The 15,389-nt window shown below is 40.5% G+C and overlaps 2 protein-coding genes across 4 annotated transcripts; both read right to left on the minus strand.

The window, feature by feature from the left end:
* Positions 1 to 5: 5 nt before the first annotated feature.
* On the minus strand, positions 6 to 5,769 carry LOC125010748 (DBIRD complex subunit ZNF326-like). 3 transcript variants are annotated; one of them, XM_047589539.1, is made up of 11 exons: positions 5,602 to 5,769; positions 5,165 to 5,253; positions 4,036 to 4,120; positions 3,251 to 3,638; positions 3,099 to 3,174; positions 2,938 to 3,004; positions 1,863 to 2,010; positions 1,642 to 1,750; positions 1,410 to 1,540; positions 1,229 to 1,318; positions 6 to 349 (listed from the first exon to the last, which is right to left on the minus strand). In XM_047589539.1, exons 1-11 carry the CDS (start codon positions 5,685 to 5,687, stop codon positions 329 to 331), a joined length of 1,290 nt encoding a protein of 429 aa, XP_047445495.1. In that variant the 5' UTR covers positions 5,688 to 5,769; the 3' UTR covers positions 6 to 328. The 3 variants fall into 3 exon arrangements, with proteins under 3 accessions (XP_047445495.1, XP_047445494.1, XP_047445493.1); XM_047589538.1 differs by having other exon boundaries at positions 1,642 to 1,705; positions 3,251 to 3,713; XM_047589537.1 differs by having other exon boundaries at positions 3,251 to 3,713.
* A 2,550-nt stretch (positions 5,770 to 8,319) lies between these two features.
* Positions 8,320 to 14,799, minus strand: lrrc8da (leucine rich repeat containing 8 VRAC subunit Da). Its single transcript, XM_047590200.1, has 2 exons — positions 14,285 to 14,799; positions 8,320 to 11,868 (listed from the first exon to the last, which is right to left on the minus strand). Coding segments are annotated over exons 1-2 (2,556 nt in total). The 5' UTR covers positions 14,286 to 14,799; the 3' UTR covers positions 8,320 to 9,313.
* Between the last annotated feature and the right edge of the window lie 590 nt (positions 14,800 to 15,389).

A 15,389-nucleotide genomic window follows, 5' to 3' on the forward strand; every position in this document is an offset into this window, starting at 1 on the left:
ACGAGTGGACTTCTAATCTGTTTTTATACCCATAAACCACATAATGGATAAGAAATATTACAAATAAAACAAAACATGTATTTCTTTTTTTCTTCTAAAGGTAACCAAATGATGCTCTGAGAACAGTTGTACTTGATATAAACATGGACTGAAAGTAAATAGACAAAAGTATGAGTAAAGAAACAAAACTCTTCATATTATTGTACAAACTCAAATGGACTAGACTCATCTTAGTAGTGGATATTAAATGTGCTTGTGAACTGTGAGGTACATGGTTCTTCAGGTGAAAGCGTACAGCATCCCAGTGCAAATAGTATTTTGGAGACATTCATTCAAACGGGCTGCCACCCTGAAAGAAAAGAATCAGTTCAGTTGTCAGATGGAAATGACTCTTTGTAAATTACTAGCCTTATGCCGTTAATTAGACGGAGTATGCTGAGAGTGGAAGCAAAAACAGAAACGTGTAGTTTGGTGTCACGTGTTTGTGCATTTAACTTGTTTTGTTGTTGATCTCAAGACACAACAACATAGATTTGTGATGTTCATTCCAAAAATGGTGGCTGTAGGTAGGTTCTGCTTAAAAGCTTTGTCAGAATGCACCGATCAGCCACAACATTAAAACCACCAACCAGTTTCGCGAATAACATTTATGATCTCATTAAAATGTAATATTTTTCAGGGAAACCTGAATACTGGCATTTACCTGGATGTTGTTACAGAGCGAGTACCACTAAAGAGAAGTTGGACACATTATGAACGATACCTTCCCAGTTTAGAAGAGCGTTTAATTCTAACCAGGTCTTTTAAGATTTATTTTTACCAACTGCAAATGACTAAATATGTTAATTCTAATGAATTATATAATGGCTTCAGATTACTTGAGGCATGTTGGCTAAGAGATGCATGTTGTTTAAGTGTAAGTGCAGCCAAACTGCAAAGTGTGGCTACATATCCACACAAAAGTAAGTGAACTGGATCAACGCAGTCCATAGTAGTAGATAAAGTATTACACAGGTTAATTCAAAGTGATGGTACTATGAGGTTCAGGGAGTCCGGCGAGAAGAAAGAACCAACTAATTATACTTTGTCCACAAATAAGGATTTAAAAAAAAAATGTAAAACTAACCAACTAAAAACCCCAACTTCACTCCTTCCTTCTTAATATTTTGTCATACACCGAGATTCTATGAATTATCTTTGAATACTTGAAAAGTTTCCAGCATAATACCTCCAGGAAGTGTTTAAACTGCGGTGTCAGCTCCTCCATCATGGTCTCTGCCTTGCTGAGGCAAGTCTGTCTCTGACGCACTTTAAACTCCTTCAGGAAATCAATTGAATATTCATCAATATAAGAGAATAAAGACAACTGAATGTGCTGTGTTCTAACATACGTAAGGCAGCAGTGTTACCTTCGTGTTAAACATGTGCTCCTCAGAGGTGATGTGAGTCTGCACTTCGGCTTTGGATGTGGATACAAAGACTTTGCAGGCTGCACAATGGAACATTTCCACCTTCGTCATGTGGTCATTTTTCTGCAGAGCTGACAAGTCAAGGCTCAGACTGTATTAAAGGGTTTACTTCTATTTGCCTGGAACAGAAGATACAGCAATAAGAGCATGCACAATAAGAGCTGGCAAATACCTTGGAGCGCACTGTGGTCCTCAATGGGTCGGCTAGACTGATGACTCTTACGTAGCATGAATTCCTTTAGAAATAAAAGCACCATGCAGACAAGCCCACCCACATACATCTGTTAATGTGTTAATGTTTATTTAGGATAAAAAACAAGAGGTAGAAAGAAGTCAGCAGAACAGACAACAGCTTCAGAGTTTTATTCAATTATACTTCACCCTGTGTCTTACCTGAAGGAACGCTATAGACAGATCATCATAATTATTGCCCTGCTGAATGTGCTCCAGTGTGTCCCAGTGACTTTTGCTGTCCAGATGATCCTCCAGCTCCTGCCCATTGGACACCTCAACATCACAAAGGTCACAGGTGATGGGGTGCCTAGGAGAAAAATATGAAGAACGGAAAAACAGAGAGGTCTGCAAACAGTAAGGACTGTGGTTAGTTTTGTTAGGACCAAACTTAGGCTTCTCAGTAAGATCCTGTAAATGTTCACTTAAATATATGACAATTCAGTGGCTCATTAAAATATTGTACTACATATATATATATATATATATATATATATATATATATATATATATATATATATATATATTTTTTTTTTTTTTTCATAGTTATGAACAGGGTGGTAACATGTTTGCAAATAAATGTTCTAATTTAATCTCTATGAAAGGACCAGAACAAACACGCTTCAGATTCTCTATAGTGCTGCATATGGTTGCACCTATCCATGATTTGCTAAACTGTAAATTAAGAAAAGTGCTTGCATCATGCATATGTTGTTAACTCACGACCTCCCTCTACGGATGTTGACATGAATATATACAGTATATATAGAAGAGGTTCAATTAAACTACCATGATGCCATTGTGAGTAGTGGAACACAAAGATCCCTGTGTAAGGATTAGGGTTATTATTCTTTATGCTGAGAAAGACTTGATGATCATCAGTCACTCCACACAAGTCTCAAACCCAGTTCACAGAGAGAGCAATTTATTAGTTATTAGTTACTATAATTAGACCAAGCCAGAGAACCAGTTATACCCGAGAGGAGGGCAGTGCATTCAATATATTAACATCGGTTGATAGTCAGTGATAGATAACCCAGCAGAACTGCAATATCTTTGATTTGATGTAGCGTTTTTAATCTTCTCGACAATATACTGGTACTTAATGATGCTGCAAAGCTGAGTGAGGTTAAAAGAATGAACTGCACAGTTTTAGGCAAACTGGATCACAAATCTATGTGATCCATTTCCCCATGTGATTTCTAAACAACCTGCTATCAGTGTGCATGGTGCTTACGTGTTCATTATTACAGCGTTGCTCATGTTCCTTGTCACCTTTGTGGACGTTGGGTCTCGGTCCAGTCCTGTAGACATTATACAGTGAATTACCTGAGTGATTTAAACTATTGGGCATAATGATAAGACAACTATATGTACCTAATGAGAATGTAGTCTTACCTGGTTCCACATATGCTAACGGGTGTTGATAGCCCCGCTGTAACCTGGGTGGAGATAACCTAACAGTAGTGGTCATCTACAGAGGAGAGAAATGACAAAACTGTCAATCACTATCACACAAACTGCATAAAAATCTGCATTCTCAGTGATACCTCTCTCCTGTATTCTGGCGATGTCATTCTCTCCCCCTTGTTGGACATAGGAGCTCTGTAAGATGCAGGAAACCGTTGGGTGGTAGAGCTGTGAATAAACCTGTTGGGGCTGTGACCTCTTTGGTCCAGGGGACCACTCATGGAGCCATAACCTGGACGATCAAGTGACTCAACATCTGGGCTATAACCGCGTCGTTCAGGAAGTCTGTGCCCAGGACTGAGACGGTGACTCTCTGTGGGTCTGCATCCAGGACTAAATTCAGGTCTGTCAAGGGACCGGCTCCTGGACTCAGAGTAGGATGAGTCCCAGTGTCTACTGTTGAGACAGCCTCTACCCGGAGATAAACGTTGGCGTTTCAGGTTATGTTCTTGATTGGGTGAAGGGTGCCTGTGGTCATGAACATGTGACATCTCAGTCTCAGAGTCTGACAACAAAGGACTGTCAGGGTCATAAAGCTCAGTCCTACAGACAAAGGAAGAAGGATTGGTTTCTTAGTTACAATCACAAAGATCATCTCTAAGGACAAGTTATCACTGAATATTCACACATACTATGATTGACTGATTGTTGGGGAAAAGGAAAACATCTGAGATGTAGCAGTCAGAGGAACTATATCTTTGAGGCCTCAAGGTTTCCCTGGAATAATACATATTGAGGCCAGCAGCAAAGTGCCATATTTCAACATTTCAAGTCCTGACAAAACAAAAGACAAAGGCTTGACTGTGAGACATCCTGGATTGCCACTACAGGAGACATAGTTCTTTACATGAACTGAACAACTCACTTTTCTGTGCCTTCGCCCTGAGAGCTGCCACGTTGTTTGTCAAGTGGCTGGAATGAAGACTTCCATTTCCCAGCAGAGGACTGAGCTGAAGAACAAAACACATAAATTAAATTTAGACAGTTTTTTGTAACAGAATAAGGCAGTGCAATCTATTTTGAATTAAGCTGTGCTTCTGTTGTGTTTATCAGCTTTTAGTGTTAAACAACAATCCAAAGTTGTGACAGCTGTTTGACAGCCAACTCATCTGTACCAGCTATTGTCGCCTACATAGTTTTAACAATAATCGGGCTAAACTCCAACATCCTCAGCCCCTCTCCTTCTACCAGTGTGTGGTGGAGAGCACACTGACTTCCTGCATCGCGGTGTGGTACTACAGCTGCACAGGGGCAGAGAAGCAGGCACTCCAGAGGGTGGTAAGGTCTGCACAGAGGACCGTCAGATACACCAGCCGATGCAGGGATAGATGTATCATGAGAGACTCTATCTAGAGAAAGTCTATGCACCATGTAAATAGACTGTTCAAATCATATTTACATACTGCATGAATGCCTTATATAAATGCATTTTATCTGCTTGCACCTGCTCTGTTCTCCTTGTCTCCCTCTTTTGTTTCTGTCCACCACTGGCTAGTCTCAAGTGGATGGTTCCCCCCACATGAGCTGGGTTCTGCTCAACATTTCTTCCTGTTAAAAGGAAGGTTTTTCCCCACTACTGACGCTTTAGTGCTAGCTCTGGGGGTTTCAAGCTCTGGGGTCTGTAAAGTAAAGGTCATGAGGAGTTAAAAACTTGGAATTGAATTATGAAATTCAACAATCAAATCAGTCAAATTTGTTTGATGGTGTTCTTTTTGTTGGCGTTGTAATTACATGCTCATGCAGTTTGAGTACATCCTGCCATTTTCTGACATCCCTCTTGTTATTCTTCAGATTCAGAAAACTTTATTTGTACCCAGGGGACAACTGAGTAAATAAATTAAGTAAATTCTGACCTACACCAGTTTCTGTGAATGACATCAGAACTTAACAGTGAACTACATAATTAGCTGAATGGCTGGTTGTAAAGTGAGGATCGTTTAAAGAATCTGACCTGTATCTGGGGGCTTATAATCAGTGTGTACCTGAGAAGTTACCTGTCTGTGCTGACATGTCTGGTGACCTGGAGTTTGAGTTGTCTGCTGAACTCACACGCTTCATGGCCTCTATGAACGGGTGGGGTACTCTGTTTACCACATAAAACAAACACAACAACGCAAGTGAGCACGACAGCTAACATGAAGAACATCGCGGTGCACAGGCACAAACTCACATACTCATCTAGCCCAGCTAGCTGGCTTAGCTATGTTGCTACTAGCTTTAGCTGCTAAATCAAAACAGTCCGTTCACGACGAAGCTATGTGTGTGTGTTTTTTTTTTTGTTTTTTTTTCAGGCAAGTCCCATAACTTGCACCTTTGATATCTCATAAGTAAAAAGGATATTGTCGGAAACAGTCAGCCGAGACGTGGAGGGTGTAATTGTATCAGATAACACAACATGATATGAGAACAGATAGCTGGATTGTTTACACACCTTTCAGACGGCCTGTTGTTGTATCCCGAACTCGCTGCTTGACTGTTCATTGAGGGGTTGAAATGCACATTATTGTGACGGCTCATTATTATAGCAGGAGAATAAAGTATTAGTATAAACCTAAAGTTGCCCACTACACAGAGGGCTGGTTGGCTGATGCTTATTGTTGCCGACAGGTGGCAGCAAAATGCAGCACATGGTTACGTTGCTTTTGACCATGTCAATGAACCACATAAGTACATTTTTATCTCATTTAGGAATGAGATAAAAAAGTAATTTCGGAATTTCCGTGTTAGAGAGCCATGCAGTAATTTAACATGCCAGGTAGTAGAAATTAGCTGATAAACCCCTCTTCCTCCTGTTTCTTGGAGACAAGACACATTTGCCAACAAAAAGGCCTGGTTGCAGGGTTTTTTGCATCTTATTATTTTGTGGTAATTTAAATAAAAGTAGCTTTGAGGGCCTTCGAGATAAAGTAACTATGCAAATACAATGCAAACCTGTTGACAGGAAGCCAGTCTCCTGGTGAGTCCCATGGTGGTTGTTATTAGTAATCCAACCTTTATACAATTAGAGAAATTTCCTCTTAGATGGCTGGTAGTTGGTATTGGATTAGATTAGATTAAATTTTATTGTCATTACACATGTACCGGTACAGAGCAACAAAATACAGTTTAGCATCTAACCAGAAGTGCAAAAAGCAGTAAGTGCATGCAATATATATAGCGTATAAGAAGTATGGTGTGATAGGTTTACAGTATGGGCAATATTTACAGATGAAACCTATGTACAAGTGAGACCACATATACAGGTGAGTGAGCGAAATATACACAAGGATTGATTGAGATACTATGAACGTATACAGATGAGCTTGTGAGTTAAAGTAAGAAGACTGTATTCAGGAACTAATTTATACTAGAGGAAATGACAGATGATAAATTAGGCAATACAGTATAAAATACATAATAACGGTTCAGGACAAAATGAATGAGCAACCAGTTTCTCTGGGATGCCAGAGGCCTCTTCATTGGCTTTTCAGCTGCTCCAGTAATGTACAATATCATTTTTTTTTTAATCACAATTTACAAATTATCTATTATAACCTTCCTGACGACTGTGTCAAACTTCACATTCAGAATTACGCCACAAACAGGGTTGGTAGGGACTCTCAGTCTGTTGGATTTATCTGAGCATATATAGATAAAGATACATCATCATACATAGGTATGATTTGATATAAAAAGAAGGTGATCTGTAGATAATAGTCGCAGTTAAGCAGTTCATCAACTCCTTCAATGTGCCAACATAGCCATTCACAGAAAAGTTAGTTAAGAGCTACACACACTAATCCAACAGGCCGGCCCTTTAAAATCCTGTCCATGTGCTGCAGAACTTAAATGTTCTGACAGGAATTACAATTTTGTCAGATACATCTTCTGCAGGATGATACGGATGGATCAACTCAAGACATCTAGCTTTGTTGGAATTATGTAGGATTAGAAAAAAGACCCAAACGGCAGCTTTTTAAAAATCACTAAACACAAAACACATTACGCAGATTGGTTTAACTTTTGAATGTTTTTCGTAAAAGTAGGTTGTTGGGTTCATCTTGGTTTTTGGGAGTTGCTGAGGTTGCGTTGCACACTTTGTGTCTTGGCTGCCGTCAGAGGTCTTTGTACAAAGGTCCTAAGGGGACATGAGCAAAACCGTTTTCTCATATTTCTGGTGCACGCAGGAAACACAGGAACTTGTAGAAAGTTTTTGCAGTCTTCGCAGAGACTGAGCCTCCAGTAATGTCAGTCATTTTCTGCTATGATGAGTTCAAATGTGTGCTGTAAATTAGGCTTATGAATCAAAATGTGTAGGAAAAATAAATAAAATGAAGCTCTCTTATATCCACAAGCCTCTCGAGATTATAAAAAAAATATACACCTAATTATGCATCCAACATAATATACATTTTCAACAGAGAAGATCTGTAAACTCTTATCAAGAATCAAGAAGACTATGAAAGTAAAAACACGTTACTCCCCTGCTGTTCAAAGTTTCATTTGTTATGGCCAATTTATATGCACTAACTTAAATCATTAGGGGAATTAAGTGACATTTAAAAAAAAAAAACAAATAAATAAATAAACATTTAGTAACCATTGGGGCCCCTTAGTTGGAAAGCATTATTGTAGGTCTTTAAGTTCAGTTAAAGGTCCAGTGTGTAGTATCCTGCGCCATCTAGAGGTGAGGTTGCAGATTCAGAGCAAGATGCTGCCTTCAACTGGAGTTATGTCCAGAGGAAAAGTCCATATGAATGGACCCTGCTTGCGGTATTCACAACTTTATTAGTAGACATTTGGGATCATGAGTTGTGACATGGTTTCAGAATTGTTGAAAGTAAGTTCATATATTGAAATCTTTATAATATTTTGTATGAGGAAAACTTTGATATTCCCAACAGCAGCCGTGTCACACGAGAGTCCAATTTGTCCGATCTGGACTACAGTTGAAACATGGCCAACATTGTGGATAAGAACCTGATCCCCATTAAGGGCTCATTCTAAGTTTGTAGTTACATGTTACTTATGCACTGATAAAAACATCTCTATATTCTATTCAACCTAATGTCCCTTAAATAAATACACCTTAGCACTTAGAAAATAAGTAGTGGTTTGACTGTACCGTAGTGCAGTGATCCAGAAGGAGATGAATAATGATTAGACATTCTTCTAAAATCTTGTTTTATTGTACCATAAAGTTTGTGGACTTTGAGCATAGGAACACCACAGTGGTACAGCAGCTCTGAAGAACACAAGGAACTACACAGAGGTACACTGGGAAAAACAAAGGCAGACATTATCATGGTTACGTGATTGGGACGTGTACAGTTAAAATCACACATTTTGTATTTTAAAGCATGGTTTCAAAAGCAAGTCGACACATTTCCCTTTATCAGCTAACGTCAGTCACAGAACAGGTTATCATAAAGGGCAGTCCCCATTCTTTACGTCATTAGGTTTGTCAATGTATAAATGAATGACTATAGGCATTAGTATACAATCTCTACAACAGTAAGGTAAAGGTTCATTTCTGGTGCTTAGTCTCTTTCAGGGTTTTACAAATCTGATCCTATTACTAGCTATAATACAGGACTACGTATGAACGTTATATGATTCCGACAAAAGTTAAAAACGACAGAAAAGTGTTGCATTGTGTATACTTGTATACACCACAACACACAGAAACTGCTCCACAGATAGTGTCTGTGTGGGGAAAAAAAAAATGACATGATTTATTTATTTTTGGCCTTGTGTTTGTGAAAGCCCTCACTGTGAAAAATAAAATAAAATAGCAGCAGTTAAGGCAAAATGATTGTTCCCCGTGGTTACAAATATACCTGAGTACCTAAAACAACAAAGACAAATCTACATACTGTGTCGCTAAGGAAAAACAGATTTGGTCTAAAGAGTAATATATGAAGACATCAATGTCTTATTTTAATTACTCAAAGCCATGAAATAGCTTTTTAAAAGAAAAAAAAAATGCTGAATTAAGATACATTGTCAGCAGGAACTGAATCGGTTTGCGTTTAAGCTGTAATGACATGTAAGCTAAAACTAAGATAACTCATTAAAATAATCAAGAAAATGCATTCATTATTACAAATAATATAATAGTACAAAGTGTCTCGAGTAAGTTACTGTCAACTTTCCGAGTTGTGCTATAAGCCACTTGTAAAGGACATGTTGATGTCTCGGTTGATACTCTCCTTAACATCCACAGGCAGTGCATCAAAGAGATGGTCCTCCACAACAAGGCAATTTTTGCGCAGCAGACGGCAGTTTCCTAACTGAGCAGGCAGTCTGTCCAGGCAGTTTCCCCTGAGCTCCAGCTGTGTGAGTTGGACAAGTTGTCCCACAGCCTCTGGCAGCACAGTGAGCGCATTATGCCCCAAACACAGTACCTTCAGCTTGTTGCATCTGAACAGAGTCTTGGGTAGCGTTTCCAGCTTGTTTGAGTTGATAGCCAAGTGCTGAAGGTTGTGGAGGAGACCCACGTCTGGAGGAAGCACTGTAATGGAGTTATGGCCCACATCCAAATGTCGCAGTTTAGGCAGAGTGAACAAGGCCGGAGGCAGAGATTCCAGTTTATTGTGGGACAGGTGGAGAGACTCCAGAGACTTGACATGGCCAATGGAGGAGGGGATGGTGATAATTTTGTTGTGCCACAGTTTAAGGCATGTCAGCCTCTTCAAGTGCTGGAAGCTGATGATCTCCTCTATGGTGCGGATGTTGTTAGATTTCAGGTCAAGTTCCTGTAAGTTGGTCAAGCTAAAAATAGCATGAGGGATCCTCTCCAGCTCGCAGCAGTGCAACTCCAGTTCAATTAGGTTTATCATTTTCTTCAGACTGTTCAGTACCAACAACTTTGTACCATCATTGTGCACCACTAACCGAATCAGATGCGGTGAAAGCTCCGTGATGTTTGTGGGCATTTTCGTGAGGTTACTCTTCAGACATAACGTCTTCAGATGCCTCAAATCTCGCATGGACTCTAAACCAATCATTTTGTTGTTTTCCGAGCTCAGGTTGCCGATGAGGTTTAGCTCCCTCAGACTCCTCAGTAAATACACCCAACCTGGGATCTCGGCAACATCAGTGAACTTGACATGAAGGCAGCGGAGATGGTCGCGGAGGAAAGCAAAACCGGTCTGTTCTACTTTGGCCGGACAGTGGCAAAGATGGAGCTCCAGCAAGGAGGTCATTTGAGAGACTTTCGCTGTGAAACGCACCTCAGGAATCAGCTCCAGTTTGAGCACTTCCAAGTCTGTGAGGTCAAACACTGCGTTGGGGAGGCCAGAGAGCATGAAGAGGTGCAGCTCCTGCTGGTCCTGTGTATTACGGGTCACAAGCTGCCTCAACTTTTCAAAGGTCCACTCATGATTGAGGCTGATCTCCCTAAGCTTGTTTTCACTGACCTCAGACAAGAAGACACCAAAGCGCTTGGAGTAAAGTTGGTCATACTGGTCAACCATGTGTAAGAGGAATGCAAAGTCGTTTTTGACATCAGGAATGTCACTGAAGCTGCTTTCTTCCCTCACCTTCTCGAATGAGTACTCTTTCAGAGGACGCCGAAAAACCCAGAATAGAGAGTATAAACATGTCATCCCGTAGATCAAAATCAAAGCCATGTAGCTGATCAGCAGCTTGTTTAGCATGAAAGCCATGTTGTGCGTACAGAAGAACTTTTTATATCCGGTTAGATGTTTTATATTAGGCTCACAATCATGCTTAAAATTAATTTTAGTAAAAAAGGCTGAAGTGTAGGACAATATCAAAATAAACTTGACCGTTTTGACAATGGTCTGTGCTACATAAAGCTTGTAGATGAAATCACTGTCCTCCACGTGAGCTCTAAACTTCCTCACCTTTTCAAATAGAGCTTTGGCCTGCTCCCCGTCTTTTTTATCCAGGATTGTCATACTACTAGGGACCTCTGCAATAGGTTTATCAGCTGAAAATTTCACCCCAAGCATTGGTGTGTTGGCATTTGGAGTTTCATCCTTTCCCTCTAAAGAGACTTGCTTTGGCGCAGACGTGGTGCCAGTCAACCTCTGTTTGTTCTCTTCAGAGTCCTCACAAGCTGTTTCAGATAAAGCCTTTGTAGTCCAAGGAGACTCAAAACACCTACCCAGAATGGAAACAAAATGCTCAATCTTTGAACTTGTTTTGGGGTATTTGAACCAGAAATTGCTACTGACCATGAGAATGAGTGTGTGGATGAGGGTGAGGTATGGAAAGTACTTGGAATACCAGGGCAAGGCATCATGGTAACATATTTGGTTGATAAAGATGTACTGTTGATAGTCCAGGTTTGTTTTGACCCCTGTTGGTTGAGGCTGATTGACATATTTCTCTGAAACCACGGCCGTGTGTTGGTGCGTTACATGGATGTTATGTACAACATCGTCCGGTAGGTCCTTAGTGGCCAACGGGATGGAGGTGACAACAGGGGCTCCAGTGGCTGCCGAGGCTGCATCCTGTGTGCTCTGCTGGGGGAATGAGCTGGGCTTAGGTCCTGAGGCCTCTTCTGACTCCTCGAGAAACGGGAGGCAAGCCACCTGGTCTTTGGTGATTTGCATCGTCATAGCAAATATGGCCAGCATGAGCATGACGATGCCCAAGTAGTCCATGAAGACATCCCACCATGGCTTTAAGATACGGTACGTCGGCTGGATGTCGTTCAGGGACGCAACCTCAGTGAGAGTGAACATCACTGCAAGAAAATGGAGGAGAGACAATTAATCTCACCATGTTTGCTTCTTTTACCTTTGACGTTAAAGATTAAACAGTTACATTAGCCAGTAAAGCTGGGCATTGGATGGTTGACCTGGTAGACCATAAAACCACTAGCATTAACACAAACCTGTCATCATTTTATAGAACAAACAATTAAACCAGGGAATCATTGATAATTACTTGTCTGAATAAAGACTGTTTTCCGCTTCCCCTTTCTGATGAGTAACCTTTAAGGAAACAGAAAAGCGTTGAAATTAAGTTTCAACACAGTCTCTAGAGCACAAACCTAGACTCCCCCCTACAAGCTGTGAATGTATAACTGAAGGCCCCGCTGAGTACAGGCGTGCTCCATAACTCCTTGATGGCGTGCAAAGTGAACTCTCACTTCCTGTCTCTTCTCAGTCGAGTTACATTCAGTAATGCTGTTCAAGCATTGAGCCAAGATTGCCCTTAAATCCAGACATGTAGCAGAGTGTTTTTCGAATCCTTTGATGTAGCCGTTAAGTCTACAAACTGTTCTGACTCACTAGGAAGTTTGGCACAGATGTATTTCACTTGCTGAAAGAAGGAAAATGATTTTCTAATTTAGCGAAAGTGGAACTTTCTGTATCATTTTCTATCTTCTTCGTGCTGACTGAAACACATTTTAAAATACTGATGTGACAGAATGAACTCGTTTCTTTGAATACGTCACATAGTGAGGACTATCTTTCTTGGAACCTGTACTGAAAACCAAAAGTTCAGTGATATATGGATATTTCGCACCGCACTTTGCACCACAGCAGGAGGTATCTCAATCAGCTGCACACTACAGCTTTTTTCTAACAAGAAAAAACGTTAGTCTTTCCGGTGAGATATGGACTGCAACTTTTAACACAGAAATGTATTCACCACACATGTCTTCATGTTACAGGAAGCAATAACAGTTATAAAGAGTTGTTGTTACTAGGTTCTCTGGAGTGTGACAAGAGTTTATTCATCAACATGGAACAGGTGTTAGTGTTTTCTCACAGTGCCATCACTTTTAACAATCAGCGTACTACATTTGGTAGTAGTAATGCAGAGTACTATACAACAGTGATAATGGCACATAAAGCAGTGACACTGCATACTGCACTCCATAGTTCCTTTACTTCTGAAAAGTACAACCTCTGTAGCAGGAACTTCTTGAAGGGTAAAATAGTTTCGTAGGAACTTAATTTAAACTTTGTTTCTTTCAAAATTCATCACTGAACTACTGACTTTCTGCATAGGTCAAACCAATCATTCTCATATTGGCATATTCAGAGAAACAATTGCATTGGAGAAACACACAGAGTTCCCTCAAAGATTCGACCAGAGGAACTCGAGGATGTGAACACACTGAGAAATCTGAGGATATTGGAACTAGCATTAATGTTATTTGCAGCACCCGTGCTTTTCCTGCCATGACAGTTTGCAATATCCACTACGAACAAGGCCTGCATATTCAATAGTCTGAACACGTGAAATTTGATTAGTCTTGAGTTATAGGCGCATTGCTACTGCCAGCCATGTGTGGTCGGGCCCTGAAATCTATTTTCAGTACAGTCATTTGTAACCAGTTCCAGTGTAACCAGTATTTATTGTTGCCTTCATCTTTAATAAAGAATGCCACAGGCATTAGTTCAGACTACAAGGGAAGGTAATTGCTTTTTAATAAATTATAGTTGTGGTCAAATAACATCCTGGCGAAGCATGATATTATGCTTTAACGTAGCAGTGCAAGTAATGTTTGTGCACTACTGCTGTGACAGAGCTGCTTGTAATTATAAACCCATAGCCAGTTTCTTCACACATGAATTAAGAAACACATCAAAACAAACTATGGGTATGGGAGGCAGGGCAGGGCAGAGCAGGAAAAGGCAGTCCCGTGCCACCAAACATGATGAAGGCCCTGGTTAAATCTATGGCGGAGGAACGGTGCTATATATAAAACTTGACGCGGTCACGTGGTAGCACATTTAACTTCATTAAGGCAAATTCCAAGTCTGAAGATGGCTTCCAGAAAGTTTCCTGTAACTTAAAATTATTCGAGGGCATACATTTCTGTATTTAAGCGATTTTTTTAATTTCTAAGACGAAAAAAAGGAAATAGGACATTTTTGTAATTGCGTGATGAAATAGAGGATTTCTGTCACGCGAGGATTTTTCTGCGTAGTAAGTTATCTGCAACTGGGTCATGTGACTTGATGAGACATAGCAAACTGAGAAGAATCAGCATGTGTTGAACAGTCAAGCCGGGCAACCAGTTTTATCTGGAAACTATTATCTCCTTGGCCCCGCCGGAGAAAGAATTAAGTGTCAAGTTGTTGGTTATTTATTCATTCCTTTTAAGGAGCAAGACAAAACGTGGTAAAAGATACTATACATACTGCCCGTGTGGCGTTATCCAGTTATTCCTTCTTCTTCTTCTTCTTCTTCTTCTTTGCCCAGCATGCCACTTTCCGCTCCTCAGGTGCGTCTTTAACCTAATTTCTGAGCGGCGTTAAAAACTGGGAGAAAGCCGCTGGTCGGTGAAACAAGGCTGTAGAGAACATTTGTTGGTGACAGGGCGCTTTGTCCCCGGGCTGCCTTCATACCTGACTCCGCGGAGCAGAGTGGGCTGCTCGGCCGAAGTGATAGACAATGTACGCAGCCAGGTAGACCTCCAGCGCGTTGTATTTCTAAGAAAAGACGGATCCAATATGGAGCCGCACGGACCGCTGCTGAGGGTGTTATGGGCGCTTCTCATTGGAGGAGGACATTACAGCAAGTTACCGAAGACACCGCCTGCCGTTTATCTGGCGCTGCATTCAGGGCGTGTGGGGGAAAAGCGCTACAGGGCAACACCACGACAGAATTTTTTTTTCTTTCTTTTTTTTTTTTTTTTATGTGAAACGTATAGTCTTTGATCAAATCCTCACACCCTGGGTGTAACTATATTAAACTATTTACACAAACTGTCTCTGCCACGGCCTGCTCAGCGATTGTCATGACATAAAAAGCAAAAATAACAAAAACGGATACGGAGTGAATGAGGACAGTTGGTGGAAATTTGGGATTTAAACGTTAGTGGGTAAATGTACCATTATTCCCAACGTAAAGTACATATTTGTAAGAACTAATACTGATGGGTGGAGCACTGGAATCACAAATGTGCCAACCTTGCTGGTGTTGTAAGAAGTATTTATCACGTCTTTTAAAAAATAACATATTAAATGCCTTGCTGTCTGTGTATAGTTGATCCACCAAGTCCAGAGCAGACAGAAGTGGACAGACTAAGAACAAAGCATCTGTACAGGAAAACATAAACAAAAAACAAGCTATTGTCTGTCATCTTTACCACGTGACATGCACCAGTTCCCTTTTTTGTCTGAGACATCTTGTTGACTATTTAAAACTTCTTATGTTCCTTTTGTACACGTCATAGGTTTGACGCACTCTGTTGTGTTATTACAATCATGTGTTCTATCTATCTATCTATCTATCTATCTATCT

Source organism: Mugil cephalus, chromosome 7, assembly GCF_022458985.1.
Source record: "Mugil cephalus isolate CIBA_MC_2020 chromosome 7, CIBA_Mcephalus_1.1, whole genome shotgun sequence".
NCBI classification, from domain to species: domain Eukaryota; kingdom Metazoa; phylum Chordata; class Actinopteri; order Mugiliformes; family Mugilidae; genus Mugil; species Mugil cephalus.

Bases quoted from the DNA above. Each gene is read 5' to 3' on its own strand.
- LOC125010748 (XM_047589537.1), bottom strand. From the start codon at position 5,687: ATGAGCCGTCACAATAATGTGCATTTCAACCCCTCAATGAACAGTCAA. The intron at 3,714-4,035 runs GTGAGTTGTTCA...CTTTGTCTGTAG, and splicing joins CAGGGCGAAGGCACAGAAAA to GACTGAGCTTTATGACCCTG. The intron at 350-1,228 runs GTATTATGCTGG...CTTTTCTTTCAG, and splicing joins AGTTTAAACACTTCCTGGAG to GGTGGCAGCCCGTTTGAATG.